The sequence below is a fragment of the Lygodium microphyllum genome, chromosome 8, assembly GCF_053477565.2.
Source record: "Lygodium microphyllum isolate KBCC chromosome 8, Lygodium_microphyllum_v1.1.10, whole genome shotgun sequence".
NCBI classification, from domain to species: Eukaryota; Viridiplantae; Streptophyta; class Polypodiopsida; order Schizaeales; family Lygodiaceae; genus Lygodium; species Lygodium microphyllum.
Window position 1 is genome coordinate 137,604,241 of NC_141142.1, and position 23,302 is coordinate 137,627,542.

Below are 23,302 nucleotides of genomic sequence, written 5' to 3' on the forward strand. Positions count from 1 at the left end.
GCATGTTGCTTATGGCGAGAACAGATTCCTCGCACATTCCAAGTGGCTACTTTCATGGTTGTTGTAAAAGAAAATCAGGTATGAGGCACGGCTTGCCGTGCTTTGACCTTGTCCGCGAGAATATCCAGGACTCCCTCATCCAAGAAATCAGCCAACACGGCAAAAGAGTTCTGCGGACCAGATTTGGAGGTAGACGGCAGATCTGCTGGCTTGGGAATGGAGCGGGGATAACGACGATCCCACGGGGTAATGACATTGCCTCGGGTATCAAAAGTCAGCTTAGCTGGTGGACCCTTTGGACGATCCGAATACCCTCTCCGAGGGGGCTGCGGACGGGGGGCAGAGGAAGCCATCGCAGGAGGAAAGTGCTCTGACGGCAACATTTCTTTCCTGCGCATATAAGTACGCATGGAATCTTGTGGCGCAGAAGGCACAGAATTCTCCATACCAGCAATCACCCTGTTACCTTTTTTTGCACGGACTTCAACCCAGTCGGAGCCATGGGAGGCCGAAACCGAAACCTGTTGTTTACCTTTATCCAGCGCTTTGAGTGGATGACTAGCATCCTGCGATGGGACATCACAGACCATATCTTCCATGGGGGGCGCTACATGCCCCACATCTGAAGGGTGGTGCTGTTCTGGGCATTCGGCCATGAAGTGCCCTAATTTGCCACAGGAAAAGCAGTGTCCTACAAAAGTGCCCCATTTCAAACGAAAGTGTAAGGAATGCATTCCAGAGCAATTGAGACGTAACCACGCGGGCCTTTTCCTGGTAGTGTCCCATAACATACATAAGCGATTACGATTCACTTCCCTTAAACTTGGCGGGACCAGAACCGTGCCCACTGCAGCCATGGCTTCCTTCAACAGCGGCCAATAAACAGCCGGGCAATTTTCCACTTCAACCCATACAGGGCACTCCCGTTGTAGCAGGCGCTGAAAATCGGCCATTGGGCGCCATGGTACAACATGGACCAAACGGCGATCAAGAAACAGAGGCAGTTTAGACAGAAGAGCAACACGGTGCGTCTTAGATTTTAACAACACCTCAAAAAACCCTCGGGGCCCCACAAAAATCTCTTCCACACATTCCCCTTGTAGCAGGCTGTGCCGCCACTGGCGAATACGGGAAATCTGGGGGATTCTACCAGTGAAGAAGAGTATCACCGCGCGATCATAGAATACTGAAAAGGAACGCAAGACAGATTTGGGGTCAACAGTAGCTTCCAAAACATCTTCCGGTGCAGATTCAGAAAAGGCTTCCTGATTATGTTGCACATAATCACCAAGTAAAGTGTTTGCAAACTCTAGCAAATGCTCCCAGTCAACATCCTGAGAGTCTGCAGAGTCCGAAGCAACCTGCGCATAAGAACGATCCTGATGATCCATTGACGCCTCCGGAGTGTGCTTGGTGCGTTTGCCTGCAGGCTGAAAGTCAGGAGCAGTGGGCATCTCTTCATTGCATGGAACCATATCATCGGGTTCCTCGGTGTCAGAGTCCGGACCAAGCGCTGCCACCGTTTGGTCTATAAAATCCAAGTCCAAGCCGGCCATGGTGTATTGCTGCGTATACCGGTCAAAGGCTGATCGAAAATCTCACGCGAAGCAGGACTGCACCGGCCGTTCTACCTCTTCGCAGGCAGAAACGGGCTCGTTCCCGTGGCTGGCTCACGCTGGCGCGCGCTCTGTGTGACAACCGGGGGGTGACTGGCTGCTGGCCCTTGGTGGCTCAGGGCGGGCAGCAGGCAGGGGGCGACGGAACGTCCTGACAGAGGGCGAGGTAGGGTAGGTGAGGTTTATCCTGCGCAGGGTCAGATTGCAGATCCCAAACTTTACGCAAGGACCAGTCGAGCCTGCGCGGCCCTGAGGGAAGGGACCAGGCGGCAGGCAAGGCAGGGCGGCGAGGAGATCGCAGGGCAGGGCAGCGCCGCACACAGACAGGTCGAGGACGTCACGCAGGGGGTGATGAAGGGCGACGGGGCAGGGGCGACGGGCGACAAGGCAGGGCGGCGCGCAGGGGGTAGCGACGAGCGACAGGGCAGGGCGGCGCGCAAGGCACCGCAAAGGCGTCTGAAGCAAGCGCCCGTTTTCGCGCTCTCTCTCTCTCTCTCTCTCTCTCTCTCTCTCTCTCTCTCTCTCTCTCTCTCTCTCTCTCTCTCTCTCTCTCTCTCTCTCTTTTTTTCGCGCTCTCTCTCTCTCTCTCTCTCTCTCTCTCTCTCTCTCTCTCTCTCTCTCTCACAGAGAGAGAGAGAGAGAGAGAGAGCGCGAAAAAAAAAGAGAGAAAAGAGAGAGAGAGAGAGAGAGAGCGCGAAAACGGGCGCTCTCTCTCTCTTTTTTTTTTTTCGTAAAAGGTAATTGTATTAATTACGAAAAAAAGTACAAGATAACTTGATTACAAGATACATGACGCCAATCGAGGCCATCATGTAAAGATGGGCTAAGTGCTACATGTTACAAAGTTATGGCAAGGGGGCAGATGAAATAGCCATAAGCCAGGGACGGAAGTCCTCCCTAGAGAGCAAATCAGAATGCCGGAGAAGATCTAACTGCCAATACAAAAGGCCCTTAAGCCTCGCAATATGTCGCTGAACATTATAGGCGGAGTCAAAAAGAAAAGCATTCCTAATTGTCCAGTTATGCCAACAACCCCAATATCGAAGAAAATGATACATGAGCTTCATATGTGGCTGTGCAGGAGTGGTGTATTTGGGCTGCCCGAAAACCCAATCAAAGGGGCGCAGCGTGACTCCAACCGCTCCTTGCCAAACAGCCGACAAAAAGAACCAGATTTTTTTTGCGACAGGGCAAGAAATAAATCTGTGGCGGGCTGATTCCACCGCAGTGGTGCAAAAGAAACAGTTGCCATTGGAAATTCGTCGCTTGGAAAGAGCCGACGCAAGCGGAAGACCACCAATCATCACTCTCCAAAGAAATACTTTACATTTGAAGGGGGTCTTGTTCAACCAGCCCTCCATCACAGTTGCCCTCCACCAGGACCGGGATTTTCGTAGGCCCCATAAAGCATTGGCTTTGGTAAGTAACCATTGTTGATCTTTGATCAGAATATGATAAACTTGATTAGCAGAAGCTTTGCTTAAAGGCAGCCGGCCTTGTAGGTCCCAATCCTGCCAGGGATGATCTGAAGCAAGGGCAGGAAAGGGTTGTCTGCTCTGGAGCATACGCAAAAGCTGTTCCCATAAAGGCCTATATCCCCGCGGAATCCTGTAAAGCCTCCTGGCTGTACGAAATGAGATAAGCACATTGCGACTAGCAAGGGTGGCATCCGCGACCGAAGACAAGCCCAAACGAGCCATCCGGTTGAATTGTGGTCTAAGCTCATTTTTGCCTTCCCATGCAAGTAAACGCAAGACTGCCAATAATTCCAATTGAAAAGAATTCGTAGTAAAGCGATCCTCCGCTGGATGCCACTGAGCCTTTAGAAGGACCCGTTTCCAGGAAAATACCAAATGATTGAGCAGCGACGAAGAGGAACTGGAGAACCTCGAATCAGCATTAAGAACATGCCACCAAGAAGTCCGGATTTGGGTATTGCCATGTAGAAGCCCATGGCTCTCAAGGAGATAACGGGCTATATCGACCCATGGATGATGATCCGAACACATGGCGCGGAAGAGAGACCAACGGAGTGCCTGCATGTGAATTTGGGCATCTAAAATAGCTCCGCCACCCATGCGTTTAGGGGTGCAGGCATGCGACCACGAAATCCAGGAGATACCTGCATGCAATGAGTCCTTCTTCCATAGCATGAAGCGAATAGACTGAGTAAGAGCATTGAGAGTGGTAGTAGTCCAGGGCAATAATGGCAAAAAATATGTCAGCATTGGCAGCATAATTGTCTGGGCCACTTTGAGACGAATATGGAAGGGCCAGGCTTGAGATTTCCAATACATAAACTTGGCCACCATTTTCTGAGAAATCCACTGCAGAAGCTGCTTTGGTGGAACGTCGACACCCAAAGGATACCCAAGGTGCCTGACAATGGAGCCACGAGGAACAACCAGACCCTGCCAGTCTAAGGACTGTAAATCCGACTCCGTGCAGCTGAGAATGGCTGATTTGAGCGCATTGATGCGAAGGCCGGAGGCTTGCCCAAAGATGCCCCAAACATCCAATGCGCGCTTGAGGTTGTCCTTGTCCGCCCGCAAAATCATAAAAGTATCATCCGCCAGGGATTGGCTAATGAAGTGGTGGCCTGAAGGAAGCGACAGACCGGCCAACCGAGAAGAGGCTACCATATGGGATAACATGGAAAGAACTGGATGTGTCGCGAGGGCAAAGAATAGCGGGCTCAAAGGGCATCCTTGTCTGACGGAGCGGGCAAGTACAAATGGCTCAGTAACACCTCCGTTCAGCATGACTCGCGAAGATGCCGCAGCGCTAACAGTATAGATTAGACGAGACATCCAGGGACCAAAGCCCATAGCCGACATAAGTTCAGCGACGAAAGACCAATCCAGATAGTCGAAAGCCTTTTCCAGGTCCAATTGAATCAGTACCACCTCCTGGTTAGAATGCCTTGCATAATCAATAGCTAGTTGAGCATTCAATACGTTGTGCAGAATATTTCGGCCCTTAATGAAACCATACTGTAGAGGATGCACAATGGCCGGGAGATGCTTATGAAGCCGATTCGCCATTATTTTGGAAAAGATTTTGTACATTGAACCCATCAAAGAAATGGGGCGCCACTGTGTCAACGTAGATGGCGAAGGAACTTTTGGAAGCAGTTTAATAAGGCCTTCTTTCCATGAGGAAGGCATGATCCCGGTTTGCCACACCTGCTGAAACAAGGCCTGCAATGGTTTCGCCAGTTGGGTAGCAAAAGCTTCGAAGAACTCATTGGTGAGACCATCCCAACCCGGGCTTTTATCCTTGGGCAAATGTAACAAGACGTCCATAACCTCTGCCTCACCAATATCCGACTCCATAATAGCTTGCATGTCCTGCGGTATCTGATTGCGGACCAGGTCATAAAAATCCGAACGGGCCTGAGTGATTTGATCTGAGGGTGGAGAAGTGGTGCCGAGAAGGTCACGGAAATAATTCGTGCACATCTGCACAATAGTCTGCGGATCCATGATAAGGTGACCTTCTGCATCCTCAAGTCTGGTCATATTTTCTCTAGCATGAGAGGCGTGAAGAGCTCGAAAGAACTTATGGGTTTGACATGCATTATCTTGCAACGTCTCTGTCAGATGTTGCAGTTTGGCCTGCTCATATGATTTCAATTGGAATTCTTTAATAAGATCCGCCAGTCGCATGGCCAGTGCGAGCAGAAAGGCATCATCCGGAGTGTCCCCCAGCAAAGAACGAACCAAAGCCAGCATGTCCTCAGCTGCCTTGCGACGCTGCCGACAAAGAGAGGCATGGTGGATCCCATACTGCCGCGCAACCCGCTGCACATTAGCGAGCAATCGGTCAAAGGACGCAGTGCCTTGAGAAGCGAAGTCGAAGAGAAATCTGTCGATCAATTGCTGCATATAGCCCTGAAAGAGGGCATGCTTCAGGTAAGACGAATTGAAACGCAAAGGGAGTCTCTCTAGAAATTGCTTGAACGGGGCAATGGGTTGTGCAAGCAGCTCAAGCTGCAGAGGGAAATGGTCCGACAGGGCATATTGCTGCAATACTTTTATTTCGAGCAGCTCAGGAAGAAAATCATCATTCTGCATGATATATATACGATCCAATCTCGACCATGTTGTTGCATACTGGGCAGAGTGGAAAGTAAACCCTGTAGAGGACGGGTGTAACCAGGACCAGAGATCTTGCTTGAGGACGTCAAGAGCCAACGCCTGCCACATACGACTTTCCGGCGTATCCATCACCGAATGCTCCGATGTGGACTGGGAGGAATCCACACACATATTGAAATCCCCCATGAAGAAGCCCCGTCTACCAAGCGCCAAGGAGGCCTGCAAAGTTTGCCAAAGCGCCCGACGAGATATGGAATCATTCGGAGCATAGAGGCCAAGTAGCCATAAGATTTCGCCTTCGAATATAATTTCAATCACCAAAAAACGGCCATGAACATCATTTTTAATCAGAACAGGCTGATATTTGTCATGGACAATCATGAGCACACCCGAATAATGCATGGCCTGTGACCCAGCATAAAACAGTCTAAAGCCCTGGCAATCTACCACTTTTCCGGCTTCATCGTGACTCTTGTGCTCAACAGCGCACAGGACATCCCACTGATTTTCATGCAACACAGTCCACATAGCATGTTGCTTGTGGCGAGAACAAATTCCACGCACATTCCACGTGGCGATTTTCATGTATACTCCAAGCAAAATCAGGTGCGAGGCACTGCTTGCCTCGATTGGACTTTGTCAGCGAGCATGTCCAGGACTCCCTCGTCCAAGAAATCTGCCAACACTGCAAAAGAGTTCTGCGGACCAGATTTGGAAGTAGACGGCATATCTGCTGGCTTTGGGATGGACCGGGGATAACGACGGTCCCACGGGGTAATGACATTACCTCTGGTATCAAATGCGAGCTTCGCAGAGGGACCCTTAGAACGATCCGAAGACATTTTCCTGGCGGACTGATAACGGGGGCCAGAGGAAACCATAGCAGGAGCCGAGCGCTCAGCCGACTGCATTTCCTTCTTTCGCATGTATGTACGCATGGAATCTTGAGATGTAGTAGGCACATTGTTCTGCATGGCCGCAACAACCCTGTTGCCTTTTTTTGCACCTACTTCCACCCAATTATTGGCGCTAGAATCCAGACCCGCAACCTGTTGTTTACCTTTGGCCAAAGCTTGGGGCTGATGAGTAGCATCCAGTGATGGAGCATCACACACCATCTCCTCCATGGGCGGCACAGCATGGCCATTATGGGAAGTGGGTTGCTATTCCGGGCACTCGGCCATAAAGTGCCCCAATTGTCCACAGGAGAAGCAATGCCCTGCAAAATTGCCCCATTTCAATCGAAAGTGTAAAGGGTGCATGCCAGGGCAATTGAGGCGTAACCAGGCAGGCCTTTTTCTTGCAGTGTCCCAAAGCATACACAAGCGGTTGCGATTCACAGCCCGGAGACTGGGAGGGACCAGAACAGTGCCCACAGCGGCCATAGCATCCTTCAATAGCGGCCAATAAACAGCCCGACAGTTTTCCACCTCGACCCAGACCGGGCATTCACGTTGCAGCAGACGCTGAAAGTCTGCCATTGGACGCCATGGAACCACATGAACCAATCGGCGTTCAAAAAACAAAGGCAATTTCGACAGGAGAGCAGCACGGTGCGTCTCTGATTTCAACAGGACCTCAAAAAAACCCCGGGAGCCAATAAAAATCTCTTCAACACAGTCCCCTTGCAGCAGATGTTGCAACCACTGGCGAATACGGGAAAGCAACGGGATTCGACCAGTGAAGAAAAGTATCACAGCGCGATCATAGAATACCGAAAAGGAGCGTAGGACCGTTTTTGGGTCCACGGTGGCATCCAGCACATCGTCAGGTGCAGAGTCGGAAAAGGCTTCCTGATTATGTTGAACATAATCGCCCAGCAAAGTGTTTGCAAATTCCAGCAAGTGTTCCCAGTCCACTTCCTAAGAGTCCACCGAATCCGAAGCAACCTGGGCATAGGACCGATCCTGAGAAACGCCTATCTCTTCCGAAGCATGCTTGGTACGTTTCCCCGCAGGCTGGATGTCAGGACCAGGGGGCATCTCTTCATTGCATGGAACCATATCCTCGGGTTCCTCCGCATCAGAATCCGGGCCCAGTGCTGCCACTGTTTGATCTATGAAGTCCAGATCCAAACCAGCCATCGTAGATGATGATTTGCTCTCGAATGAGGACTGACCCTCTGTTTTGCCGTCTCTCTCGCTTTCCCTTTTTCCTGTACCGAGGCGCTGTCCAGGGGTGCACTCAGCAAGAAGAGCTAATGAAAACCGAGGTTTACCTGTCTCCGTGCAGGGGCAGACAGGCGAAACACAGGCCGGGCGGTCTCCACAGCAGGACGGGACAGGCTGGGATGTCGGTTAGGGGTCCGTCGGCAGCGTCCGGGAACAGGGCGTCAGGAGGATGCTATCCTGAATAGGGCAACAGCGAGAGGGCAGCTGGGCGTTGACAGGGCGGCCAGAACAGAGGATGCGAGCTCCAGGGGCAGGGCGACTGCTCCCGCCGGCTCCAGGAGCAGGACTGCCTGACGACGGCACCAGGGATGACGCCCGCAGCACAGGGCGCAGGCGTGGCTGGTCGAACGAGGCAGAGACGCAGGCCGCGATGGTGGTGACGAACTCGAACGCCTGGCGAACAGGGGCGACGACGCGCGTGAGGCAAACGCGGGGTGGCGACAGGTAGGGTTTTGCAGGCGGCGGCGGCGCAGGAAAACGCGCCCGCAGGTCGCGCCAGACCTAGCGAGGGCAGGGCGGCACGGCGCGGGAGCAGCAGCCCGTCATCTCTCTCTCTCACCACACAATTCTCTCTCCAAGATACTCTCCGCGCTCTCTCTCTCTCTCTCTCTCTCTCTCTCTCTCTCTCTCTCTCTCTCTCTCTCTCTCTCTCTCTCTCTCTCTCTCTCTCTCTCTCTCTCTCTCGTAAAAGGTAATTGTATTAATTACGAAAAAAGCTACAAGATTACATGATTACATGATTACAAGAGACACGACGGCCCTAGGCCAACGTGTGGGAAATCCCCGTACTAATGCACTAAAAAGGTTACACCAATCATGGCAACGACCCAGAGGCAATTGCCATATGCCAGGGATGCAAATCCTCCCGAGGGAGCAAGTCGGAGTGCCGAATGAGATCTAGCTGCCAATGCAAGAGCCAGCAAGTCGGAGTGCCGAATGAGATCTTGCTGCCAATGCAAGAGCCCTTTAAGCCTGGCAATATGTCTCGGTACATTAGAGGCCGAATCAAAGAGAAAAGCATTACGCATGGTCCAAATGTGCCAGCATCCCCAGTATCTGAAAAAGTGAAATAAGATCTTCATATGTAACTGTGGCGGTGTGGGGTACTTTGGGCGCACAAAAACCCAATCAAAAGGAGTTAGTGAGGACCCCACCACTGCGCGCCAGATTTGCGACAAGAGTAACCAGATATTCTTGGCGAGCGGGCAAGAAAGAAAACGATGTCGGGCCGATTCCACAGTAGTGATACAAAAGAAACAATTGCCATTCGAGATTCGACGCTTGGAAAGGGCCGAGGCAAGAGGAAGACCACCAATCATTACCCGCCAAAGAAAGACCTTGCATTTGAAAGGTGCCTTATTCAGCCAGCCCTCCATCAGCGTTGCCTGCCACCATGACAGCGATTTCCGCAGTCCCCAAACAGTATTACCTTTCACACCCAGCCATTGGTGATCTTGAATAAGAAGATGATACACCTGATTAGTAGAGGCCTTTTCCAGACTCAACCGGCCTGCAAGGTCCCACTCCTGCCAAGGACGATCCACAGCCAGGGCAGGAAAGGGTTGCCTACCCTGAAGCTCCAACAAAAGCTTTCCCCATAAACCACGGTATCCGCGCGGGATCCTGAAAAGTCTCCTAGCAGTCCGAAACGATGCGAGGACATTGCGAGTGGCAAGGGTAGCATCTGCAATCGAAGTCACACCTAAACGGGCCATGCGGTTAAATCTCGGTCTGAGCTGATGTTTGTCTTCCCATGAAAGTAATCTCGATACTGCCAACAATTCCAGCTGAAAGGAGTTAGTCTGCAAGCGGTCCCCTACTGGATGCCAAAGGGCCTTTTGGAGCACCACTTTCCAAGAGCCGACCAAGTGCAGTAACAAAGAGGAAGAGGGACTGGAAAATCGAGAGTCAGCATTAAGGACATGCCACCAGGAGGCCCGAAGCCGTGTGTTACCATGGCATAGCCCGCTGTCCTCAAGAAAATAACGGGCTATGATGGTCCACGGGTGATGATCCACACACATGGCACGAAAAAGAGACCAACGAAGAGCCAGCATATGAGTTTCTGCATCCAAAATAGCGCCACCACCCATGCGTTTCGGGGTACATGTATGTGACCATGAAATCCACGAAATGCCTGCCTGCAGTGAATCCTTCTTCCATAGCATGAAACGAATGGGATGAGTGAGAGCCTTCAAAGTAGTAGGCGTCCACGGCAGCAATGGCAGGAAATACGTTAGCATTGGTAGCATAATTGCCTGAGCCACTTTGAGGCGGACATGGAATGGCCACGCTTGCGACTTCCAATACATAAACTTCGCCGCCAGTTTTTGTGAAATCCACTCCAGTAGGTCCTTTGGCCGTACATCCACCCCCAACGGGTATCCAAGATGCCTGACAATGGAGCCACGGGAAACCACCTGGCCCTGCCAGCCTAATGACTGTAAATCAGGCTCCGTGCAACTGAGAATGGCTGACTTAAAGGCATTGATGCGAAGACCAGAGGCCTGACCAAAGAGCGTCCAAACATCTAATGCCTTTCGAATGTTGTCCCTGTCCGCCCGCAAAATCATAAAGGTGTCATCAGCCAAAGATTGGCTAATGAAGTGCTGCCCCAAAGGAAGAGACAATCCTGCCAGCTGAGCAGAAGCCGCCATTGAGGATAACATTGAAAGGACCGGGTGAGTCGCCAGGGCAAAGAAGAGAGGACTCAAAGGGCAACCCTGTCTGACCGAGCGTGCAAGGACAAATGGCTCTGTAACCCCACCATTGAGCATAACTCTTGAAGAAGCCGCAGCACTAATGGTGTAGATCAATCGGGACATCCGGGTACCAAAGCCCATAGCAGACATGAGATCTGCAATGAAAGCTCTCTCTCTCTCTCTCTCTCTCTCTTCCCCCCCCCAAAAACCTTGTGCCAGAGTATGGTCGTTTGATACTCTAGTCACACCTGCTCTTCTATATGGAGCTAAGCTTTCGGGTTGCAACCTATACCATAAACAAGTGAGCCCACTCATTGTGATCAGACTCGGCCAAAGAGAGACCATTATGATGGCATAGAGAGGCCATTGACAATGATGTACCACGCATCATCAAGAGTAAGCCCTCCATTCCAGACCCTATCGTCAAAGCAGAGTTATGGGGAGGACCTACGGTTGTGGAGGCTCCAGTACCATAGATATCCCAAATTAGTATGGACCTCCCAAATAGTTAGCAATGATGGGTGAGAGGGAATATCGGTACTCATAAACGGCAACTTGGATGAGCTTACATCAGCTGGGCATTAACCAACTCCCACCTTCTGACTATAGTCAAGATTGTGTTAAACTCCCCCTCAGCTGATTTGAGCTAAATTCAATGGGGGTTCAAGACTCTTACTATTGTCTTATTGTTACTACAATAGTTGTTATTGTCTCTATCCTTTGTGCTATCTATGCTGCATCATGAAAGATTGTTGGTCCTTGATCTTATACACTAAGTGCTAAGTCTTGGTTTATTCTAGGCCATAGGAAAAAGGGTTTCATTGCTTCAATCATTGAGGGATCTACCTATACAATAGTAGTTGATTTAGCTTGAGAGAAAATTGGGTTATTGGTTCTTTGGTTGTTGATTCAATTCTTGTAGTTGTTGCAATGCTATTCCATGCAAGAAAACTTTAACAGCATCTCAGACAGCTCAGTTTTTTTTGAAAACTGGTTTTACTAATCATGGATTACCAAAAGTTATTATTTCTCACCGTGACTCTAGATTTTGTAACAATTTTCGGATTACTTTGTTTGCTAACTTAAGAACAACGATTGATTTCTCATCTCCATTTCATCCTGAAACTAATAGTCAAACAGAAGCCACTAACAGTACTATCTTAGATCTTTTACGTGCTTACACTATTTCTAAACCACAGGCATGGGATATACATTTACATTTACTTCAGTTTGCATATAACAATACACCATACACAGCTACAAAGAAAGCACCGTTTGAAGTGATTTATAGTTATAGATTGTCTACTAAGAGTTGAGATGAGGAGAACTTGGATCCAACCACCTCTCCCTCTAGGACCAAAGACGAAGATCTACAGAAGCCACTTCTTACGTCTCTCTGAGGATGGATTTACTATCCAACCATTACATATGGATACATACCTGACCCATGGTATGCAGGCTGCTATTGGACAAATGCGCACCTAGACATCCCCTGATAGGGATGAGCCATCATTGCCCGCCATAGGAGACACTCATAGAGATACCTCAATCCCCTTATGCTGGAGTAGTTTTTGCAGCATCTATGAGGGCAATCATGGGATCATAGTTGACAAGAAACCAATTTCAGAAGGTTAGAAAACTTGTTCCATACCTCGGTATTTGAGAAACCTATAAAACACCTATTTTAAATTTCCAAAAAAACCCTACAAATTGACATGCATACCTGGGTATGTGTTCAAATTTTTCTAATCACTATTTATCGTGAATTCATTCAACACATTGACATTGATTGCAAGAGTTTTTATTGAGTTATTGTGTATAATGCATGTATATATTGATGACTTCTTCTATAATTGAAGCTAATATTGTCATGGATAGTGGATCAAGATGCATGTATTTGTTGATGTTGTGTTGAATCTCCATTTGCATGGTATAGGGTCATGAATTATGATAAACAACATTATATGAGTGACGAGTCATACTTTATCTGTATAATGTCCCATGACAGTTTTCTTTCCGTCTCGAATGAAACTCGTTTCTAATGTTTTAAAAAACTCGTATGAAACCCATTTCACACCTCTAGTTTGAGAAACCCTTGGGAACTATGCATGGGATAAGAAAAAAGCATATCATCTTTAATTTTCTAGATCTACTTCTTACTTCTAGTCTTTTTTCTTTTAGTACTCCATTTTACTCTAGACATAGATCGTTCCATTTGATTCACTTCACGAGCAAACTTTGATTATACTCTCTGATGTATCCCTACAATTGTACTATATGCTTAGGTCCCATAGGCCACTTTGGCATTTTCCAAACATTAATATTTCTTTCTTTTTCTCTCTCTTGCTCTCCCTTTCCCCCACTTTCCCTCCCTCCCTAACTCCCTATAGTCCTATTTCAAAAGAACTTAAGATATGGGGATGTCAGTTTATACACATAAACCTGCCAAAGCCTAGGTAACAACCTATCAAAGGTGAGAAGTTACAAATGGAAAAACCAACCATCCTTGAGCACAATCACAAGGGGGACCAAAGGGTCAAGAGGGATCACGAGGACAAATGAGAAGGCTCCTTTCATGTGGCTCTGGATACACATAGATCCCCATGTTACATATACATTGCTATATGCTACTTGGCCCCCACAAGGTCCAATATGCTACCCAATGGGAAAAATCACCCTACATATGACTATATGAAGATATTGTGCATTACTTCAACATAGAGGATGCTCTATTAGCTTGGGATTTTAATGCACAAGTCACAGAGATATGTACCATTCATCAAGAGCAAAGATCCTATGTATAGAGAGCTAGCATCGGAGGAGATGAAACTCAATAGAAAATCATAGGTCACTATAAAGTTAATAGACTATAGAGACCATCTCTTGGCCCCACGAGATGCAAGCCATTCTTCATGGCCTAGCTAGATTGCTAGGATCGGATCCTCTTACATGCTTTTCACACAATAACATATCTAGACTGCCAAGACAAGACCCCTCTACAAGACCTATACAAATGGTGGGAGTGAGCATCGTGGATTACTTACTTGAATGCTTCCCTCTCATGATTTGATCCCACCATGGAGATACCCTCAACAATACTTTCAAGTACCATTTTAACAAACAAATAGCAAGTGCTTACTCTAACCAGTTGTATAGAGCCTTGCAAGGCAAGGACCCATATATATTTTGGAGGAATTCAAAACACAAACCTCACATGCCATACCTCAACTACCATGTATTTCCTTCACATCCAACCTCCTCTCACCCCCCAGCAAGAATGTCCCAAAACGGGAATATCAGGAATCTCATGCTCACCTCCAACAATAGGAAGCACAATAGAACAATAAATATGGCCAAGCAAACATGATCTTTTGCCACCTAGTACAAAGAAAGAAAAGGGCCTACTTGGCCAAGTTAGAGCATGAGCTTTATAAGCTATTCTTAGGAAGCCATTCCACGAGCCCAAATCCCCTACCCTCCTTATGTCTCCAAAGGCATGGCATGCATATGCTCCCTCCTTCTACTAGGCACCTAGACAACATCCTCTATCTCAAACCACTAGAGAGTAGATCCACCTCATGCACCTTCAACATAGCTATGGTCCCAAACACCATCGACACGTTCCAGAATGATCAAGAAAAAGACCATGATAGATTAGTGGCAGAGCACCCCTGACATGTAAGCAACATGTTATGAGTGCTCCTAGCCCATCCCTTTGAAAAATCAATTTGGAAGCGCTTCTATACCAATTGCTCAAATACTATATAACTAATCATAAAACTTGGAGATCCTATAGGACCATCAACATTTGCTACATGCTACCCAAGCTTTATGGGTCAAAAATAAAGCATGAGCTAAGCAAATGGAAAAAGATGCGCCAACATTGGACATGTAGATAGCTTCAAGAGACAGAATTCTACACTCCATCACATCCTCCCACTCTAAGCTACCATCAAGGAGGGTAGAGCACATGGGAGGTGGATCTATTATTGCTTTATGGATTTTCACAAAGCATTTGGCAAAATGCCAAAGCTAGGCTCATGTAGAGTTTCGCGAGCTCTGGGTCCCTAAAGGTGCAATGTGGTGTCTTGACATTCTATGTGTAACTAGTCTTCCTTCCGTCAATGGGTGGTAATTCCCTAATTACAACTTAGTTATGGTATCAACATTTACTACAAAGCTGAGAAATGTAAAATTAACTTATTATCTTAAACATTGAACACCCTCATGACCCCAAAGTTGCTTCCCCTTTCAGTATTTTTTTAGTTTAATTGAAAAAGAAGTTGATGTACAATGGCATTCTCCCAATCCCTTTTTCGGTATTCTAACTCCCCTTGTTTTCTGAAATGACCAGCAAGTCTTCAGTCCGATTTGCAATTGATTTGGGCAGTCAATTGGCCTTTACCTACTTTGATGGAGATGGAAAATACCCCAAATTCATTGATTTCTTGGTCCCTCCACTTGAATTTGACTAAAAACAGCTTTAGCCCTATCGAATCGAAGTCTTGGAGCTTCCGATTTTTTTCGGCATGCTTCTTGAGGCTACTGCTAAACCCTAATTTTTCCTGCTATAGATTAAAATTTCCAACAGAGAAATCTGAAATTTTTCAATCTTTGGTGATCTCAATGCTACTGTAATTTCGAAGCAAGCTTGTAGAAAGGTTGGGAAATGAGAGACAATGTTGAGGAGAGAGAAATTTCAAACTTTATTCACAAAGAACTGAAGAAAATCTGTCATTTACTGCTGCTGCCCTGTCTCAACAACCTATAGATGCAAAGAACTGAAGAAAATCAATTGTTTCCTGTTGCTACGCTCTCTCAACACCTGTAGATACTGTCACTTGCTATTGATTGGTCATCGCCTGCCCTTGGCTGCCTAAGAAGGTCCTCCAATGGCTGCGAATCAGACCAAGAGCATCTCCTCCCTCTCTCTTGCAAGTTGAATATATTAAAATACCTCTCTCTAGCCTCTAAAGAAGTTTTTCAACACATCAAGCTCTTGCTCTTTGAAACATTGGTTACTCTCACACTCTTACATGAAGCTCCTATTTGGGGATTGAGCCTATACCATGTAAGGAGATCCATATACAGCACTCACTATCAAATAGAATAGAGTTTATGATGGGAGTAGATGAAGAGGCCCCTTGTAATGATGATCCCCTAGAATATCAAAAGTAAGCCCTCAGCGCCACATAAGATCATCAAAGCAAAGATGGGAGCAGTGCCTATTGTGATTAAGGCCCTTTTCTAGACAGATTTAACAAACTTTGGAGCCTTCCAAGACAAAGATACTCTAGACTTACTCTAGCGTCATATAAATAGCTAGCAATATACGGTGACACTAAGTGTTGATCTACTCAAACAAATACAAGGTTGTAGGTACATGGGCTACATAGTGATCACCTTTTGCCTCTACAGTACAGCTTGGATTCCCTTTCCAAGAGCTCAATTGATAGGAGCTCAACAAGATCATCAAGATGGACATTATTCACCTATATATAACCAAGATTTGGTTGACACCTACCAAGGATATATGGATGAAGATGGATTTTTATTGGAAGCATCTTCTATATTTATCCCCTGATGATTTTGTTATCAGGTTAACATACATGGACACGCATGTGTCATACGGAATATAGTGTGCCACTAATCAAGTTCACACACCCTCACACCAGTTACAAATAGAGATCAGTCACTATGAAGCACGTTCCCTTCCCTAAGAGAGCAAGATCTACTAGCTCTAGCAAGTTAATCCAAGGACTAAACAGCACTACATATGCAAGTGCCCAGTATACTCGTTAAGATTAGAGGGCGCTTCCATTGCATGTTTGGAGAGGGATTCAAACCACTATTTCAGGTGATGGACTTTGCAAATCAGCATTGCCTTGGACTCTTCCTCTTCAAGCTCTGCCGAATAGATATCACCCTTTATAATCCCAACGAGGGCAACTAACGACTTCATAGCAATACACCCTTACTGACTTACTTAGAGTTCCAACTACATTTGAAACTTTAGAGCACACTCCACATCGACTTACAATTCCACAACAAGGAGTCGCCTTAGAGAGAGCAACTAAGAGATGTAGAGCACGATGCCCACGGCCTACCAGTACACACCCCCACTCAAGGCACAATTGAAGAGAAGTTGAGGCAGCCACTTCTTTTTAACCAACTACTCAAGACTAAGAGACAATGTTAGAGAGAAGTTGAGGCAACCACTTTTCTTTGACCAACTACTCAAGACAAGGAGAGATCACACCACTAGAAAGAGGACCCTCCTATGTTGGGGGAGGTTCTCTTCACACTGCGCAGGTAGCTTCTATATTGGGGGAGTAGTTTGCCTTTCTAGAGCTGCAGGCTCATATACAGGGACAGAGACTTCAAGATATCATGGAGACCAAAGCCATAATATGAAGTATTAGGGAGGTGGTACCCCTTGAATGAAGGACTACTTCTTGCAATGGTAGCCACCATCAATATGTGTGTGTACTTTCTCAATAGAGGTTGTTACACTTGTCATGTTCCTCTTTAGTTCTAGTGTGAATGCTCCTTATCCACGGGCACTTTTTACCTTCTAGCTAGAGAAGGGTTTCCTCCCTTAGTGAACACTTGTCAATGGGTGTGTATTTAGTACCTTAGGGATTGTACTTTCAATATCATTCTCACATACTGGATGTGACATTCCAACACTCTCTTCTCTCTTGATGTTCATTTTCTCATTGTGAGTGTGGGTGAGTGTATGCATGCTGCTGAATCCTAACCTAACAGTGGTATCAAAGCCATACCTCTAATCAGCCACCGCCACCTCAGCCACCGTTGAGTCTTGAACTCAGCTTGTGCTGCTCCTCAAGGATTGCTGCTCTCTGCATGTGGATTGCTCCCAACTTCTTTATCATCAGCCTCTCCGTCAACAGCCAGCTCATCGCCTGCATTGCATTCAACTGCTGGACCTGCATCAACTTGACTAGTTTGCCCTATTCAAACCGCCATCTACCCTTCATCTGCCTGTCCCAACAGCCTGCACCAGCATCACCTGGTCAAAACTGACTGTCACCGCCCCAACAGACAGCCCACGTCTTGGCAGTCCCACACCAATAGCCAACCTGTTTTCCCTTGTTCCTACCAAACGATTCAGCCCGAGGGCCAACCTCTTTGCGCTTGCCCTACCCAACATTTTTCGTTGCTTTTCATATTGCTACACCTATAGTACACATTTTGCAACAGCTATTGTGAAAAATCAGTTGCATGCATCAACCAATGGCAAGTCAAAATGATTTGATAAACATGTTTGGGGACTCCGATAAATTGGATGGCACTAATTATCCAATGTGAGCATACATGATAAAGCATATTTTAGTTGCCAAGCAGCTTTAGGGCTATGTATCTAGTTCAAAGGTTCAGCCTACAAGCCCTGCTACAAAAAATGCTACAAGTTCATCTAGTTCATCCATTGTCACAAGTGGATCTTTCGCTCTAGCCCTTGTCGCACCTCCCACCACTGATCAATTGAGATGGGATAGATGAGATACCTAGATACATGCTTTGATTGCACTCCCTTGAAGGAGACACGTTATTCCACACATATTCGGTAGTGCACAAGGACCAGGGATACTTGGGATAAACTTACTTCCTTGTACCAGGTGCGCAATGAAGCTCGCATTGCCTACTTGCGCAAACAGCTTGAAATGAAGCACATGACTAAGCATGATTCGGTGGATGCCTACGTTACATGTACAAAGGATACAACAGAGTAGCTTGAGAATATTGATGAGATTATTCCTCATGCTTCTCTTGTTTCTACAATCTTATCAAGGTTTCGCCACTACACTTCACTTGCTTGCAAAAGGAAATGCTGATGCATACATGTTCGATGCATTGGTGCCATTATTATTGCAAGAAGAGCAATCACAAGTGCATTGCTCTAACATAAGTATGGAAAATCAAGCATTCGCAGCCATCCATAAGAACAAAGGGAAGTCATGGCAGCCATGAAACTCAAAGAGCAAGGTAAATTAGCTTCTTCTACGAACTCTTCAAGCAAGAAGTATGAGAGTGCTAAGAAAAAAGATGCAAATATTGCAGGAAAAGGGGGCTTGTCATTGAGGAATGCAAAAAGAGGATTGCTAGTGAAAAAAAGCTCCAATCAAGCATGACTATTGCTGAAAATCGAACAAGTGCAAAGGATGCAATAACACATTTAGCACATCTGGACAATGGTCAATCTTATGCTTTTGTTGTGTGTTGTTTGTATGATCATTCTTCTTATGCACATGGCTTATCACTAGCTGAAAACAGCAATACATGGTACTTTGACAGTGGTGCCTCCAAGCACATAACATCCTTTTGTGACTTGTTTGTATCACATGCAAATGTACAAAAGGGGGAATTACTTGAATGTGCAAATAATGCTTCGTACGCAATCAAAGGTATTGGAAAGATTCCCATTGTTGCAATAGATGGGAAAATTATGATGCTTGAAAAGGTTTGTATGTAGCACCAAAGACCCTATGATTGCTACATGGAGAAAGCTTGCTTGGGTCATTGACAAAGGCTCAACTTATGGATCTGAGGATGTCCAAAGCTATCAAGCTTGCCACATTTTAGAGAACCTTGTGAGCAAGACTATCACCCCATATTTCTCACAGACGGTATGCACTCAAGGGTATTGTCACAAAAATCTACTACAGAGACTCTCTCCAAGATTTGAACAGAGATTGTGCATACTCACCGTGGGAGATGGGAGGGAATACAAGGCAGTTCAAAGACTATGAAGAGATTATGAGAGGGAGAAAAGGTACTTTTCTCAAGACATGGGATTCTAGCACTTATTTCCTTTTCTAAACCCAAATGGTCTAGCGTTATAGACCTCCCAACTAGCTATTCATTCAAGCTTTATAATAGACTTCTCTTTGTTACAGGTTTCTTGATATGGAAGTCCCTTACACGGCTGCTTTGTATTTTGCTTTTTAGCCTTGGGACACTTTGATCCGAGGTGTGTTCATAGAATTCTTACCTCTCTCCAAGAAAGAAAAGGCATAACCAAAGGATACGGAAGATATTAGCACACCATCAACTAGTGCTACCTCGACACTTCAGCTTATCCATGTAAGATACAGCCATGATAGCCGTATAGGTATGATATTGATCCTCTTATCACTTCCTCATTGTATTAGATCCCTAGTGTTTTTTATCTTTTTTGTTATTCATCATTTCTTAATGAGATCTTTCCTCTTAGATTATGGTTTATTTATTCTACTTTGAAAACATAATAGTCCAATGTATCTATTTTTGTCTCCTAGAACGATTTGGCCTTTCATAGCCCAAAATGTCATACTAGCAAAGAATTAAAGACAGTTTGCAATTGGACATTGGTAAGTTAGAGAAAAATCTAGCATGGAAGACCATAGTAGAAGCTAGAGTCAAATACATTAGGAAAGATCATAGTAGATAAGCACAACAGTTTGAACACATCTGACAGCAGTCATATGTCTATTTATACTCTTGCATTCCTCTAATTCAGCCAAAACCAATTCTCAGCAGCTCCAGGTTTCAGATCTGAGCTTATATAATACAATACAAACTGCTGTCACTTTGACTCGCTTCATAGTATAATCTACGATTAAAACTTTTTGTCCATGAATCCCCATCTCTACTCCTAAATCCAATAATACCATACATGGGGAATTTACTGCAGAATCACACACAATACAATACCCAATAGAAATTACAGCAAATGTCTAAAATAGTTTGAGCAAACACGACTGCATAGGTATCTAAATGCCAAAGCCATCTGAAATGGAACAATTTATGATATTGCACTTAAAGCAGTTTTGAATCTCACACTCACCAAAACTTTATGTTCTCAAAGCTGATAGAACCATCCATCAGTTGCAGAGACTTTGCATCCCATTTATCAACAATGTTTGGTTTAACCTGTCAACACATGAACCCCTCAAACACTCGCCAATTTAAAGTCAGCACACAAAATCTTCTGTACTCAACTGAAGTTTAGAATTAAACTAGGCACAACTCAGATTCATCAACTAAGGTTCAAGCCATCTGCTAGTGCACCAAACACTTGTGATCAACAAGGCTGTTCCAAGCCTCCTACTCAAACCTTCCATATAACGGATACTTATGGGGGTCGATGGAAGTCACTCAGAGCATTTTGACAAATTAGCTTTCTTTTCTGGTCCAACACTCTTTTGCAATAGAACCATGAAATCCGCCTATATAAACTATCTAAAGGCCAATGAACATAAACTAATTCGAACACATGAAATCAATCAACGAATAAACTCATTAAGCAGAGAGCAAGAATGCTCTTGCATAGATAGGCCCCAAAGGTTCATCCCCTTACACTCTTTCTTTATCATTATTAAAAGCTTACACAAATCACAGGTGACTTGCATTCATAAACCAGTACTCTTTCAATGCGAGTGATTCCTATGTGCCTTCCTCTTGAATCAGCCCAAATTTGTCTCTAACATGGTGTCCTCAATTGCTCTCACAACCCTTGACCAAATACGCAATACATCTGCCCATTTGTACTCTAATAACTGTAATCCATATGAATACATGATGTCCTCGATCCCATTGACTTAAGTGGCATTGGACATGCCAATTTGGTCCCACATTGTTGCACTCTACAAACAAGGTTTAATACATGCAAATCTCAATTTCAAAATCATCTGATTTATTGTATTAGACCACAGCCATGTTCATGCATCTATCCCAATGCTTTGCCCTAACCTTTGCACCAAGGTGGTCAAGTACGATTTATACAATATGTTCAATGCAAAATATGAATAAAGTACCTTGTTTCATATGTTTCCTCAAGAAAACATATAAAATCATATAGGAAATCTGCTCACAAACATATAAAATACGCAATTTAAATATGGATCGTGGAAAGTACAAAGTTTCACGTTTTGCACGTCAAATAGCCGCACAAGAAGCAACCACATGGCAGCAAATCGGACTTGAAGGGCTTCTTTAACTCTGATCACTGTAGGCATAGAATGGCCAAGAATTTCACCTTCTTTGCGATGAAATTCATAATAAGCCAAGCATTTGCAACAATCTTCTTCACCCAATTAAGTATCCCAATATCTTCCATGAGAAGATCGATGCAATGGGATGCACTGTGTAAAGAAATAGCCTAAAACACAAACACAAATACAATTGTATGACAAAGCACAAACTTAACAAAACACAATTAGGGTTTAGGGTAACTCAGAGACCATGAACACAGTGAGAATCATAAATGAATCCATCCGAATAATACAATGCTTATGCAGCAAATACACTAAGTAGTGAATGAATATTGCCACCAGAACTCTTGTGTCTCTAGGACCAATGCAAAGGTAATGAAATAGAGAGTGTGTTGCACTCCGACGAATCCCGAAATGTAGCAAGGTAACTTCCGAAGACGTCTGGCAGCAGTACACGCAGCAATATGGATGCCAGAACAGTGACAGACACGCAGCAGAGAAAGGATTCTATTCCCTCCACCCTTGTTATGCCCACTTCATAATCCTCTTCTTTTGTTCCTGTAGAATGGTGTTTTCATAGGCTTTTGGCTTCGTGAGTGTTTGATGCTGGAACTTGGTTGGCCTAAAGGCCTATGTAAATATTTCTATACATTAATTTAGACTTCTTCACGAAGAAAAAAAATATTGGGGATATGTGCACATGTGTTGTGGGAGAGGAAGCCTAAAAAACACCTAAAGCTACCCCAAAGTAACTCAAATGGTAACAAACAAGAACTTTAAAATAGTCGAACAGTTCAGTTTGGACATTGTTGGACATGATCAAATGTGGCGTACTGGACAAGATGGATCAAATGAATCCATCCGTCCACAGAGCATGGACAACTAGCCTTCCAAGTGAGAGTCACACAAGAAATTATTGCTATGGAGATTAGAGACTATCATTCTTGCCAATGGACCATGACAGCCTAGCATTCACTAAATTTTTCAGCACATCTACACTCCAAGGCTTGGGAATGGCTTTCAAAATCAAATTTGTTGCTGCGATTATCTGGGCTTGGAGATCAATACCTACATAATCTCACTAGATTAATGCAGCCACTATAATAGAGAAGATGAGGAAACTTCTTCTATTCCACTAGCAACTTACGATGGAGAGGGGCCACACCATTAGAGAGAGTATACGCTTTTCTTGAGGCGAATTCTCTTCCCACGTAGCTTCTATACAAGAGGGATCAGTTCGGCTTTCTTTAGTCACAAACACAGTTACAGCAACACAAGCTTCATGGCATTAGAGAGGGACTAGAGACATGATGGAGAGCATTAGGGAAATGGTAGCCCTAGAATGGAGGATTGACGCACGTACTTCTCAAACATAGATTGAGCTCTTTACAAGAGGAGACATTTTTCTCACAGTGGTGGCTATTCTAGTGGAAGAGTGTTTGTTTAGGGATGGAAGACTCTAGAACAAGGATCTTAATCAGTTGGAGTTCAAAGATGCTCTAGTAGAGGATTAGGGTTGTGTCGTTGACTCATCGCATAGTGATAAGACTCTGTATTTAGACTCAAACCCTGAGACATACATGATGGATGGCTGGAGATATTAGGCTTACAAGAGAAGGCCTCTTCAGAGACTATACTGGGACATTGGGGAGTGGGTTTCGAGAGATCCATTTGAAGAGACACCTAGGAATGTCCCTTCTTTGGGCACATCAATAGATT

The 23,302-nt window shown here is 45.5% G+C and overlaps 1 protein-coding gene across 1 annotated transcript in view; it reads right to left on the reverse strand.

Annotated features, from left to right (window-relative positions):
* ABCB25 (ABC transporter of the mitochondrion 3) overlaps positions 1-23,302 on the reverse strand; it is a 203,232-nt gene that overhangs the window by 80,785 nt on the left and 99,145 nt on the right. The window contains exon 12 of the mRNA XM_087683610.1: positions 20,437-20,522. Within this exon, the coding sequence (XP_087539736.1) occupies positions 20,437-20,522 (86 nt within the window). The remainder of the gene's footprint in view (positions 1-20,436; positions 20,523-23,302) is intronic.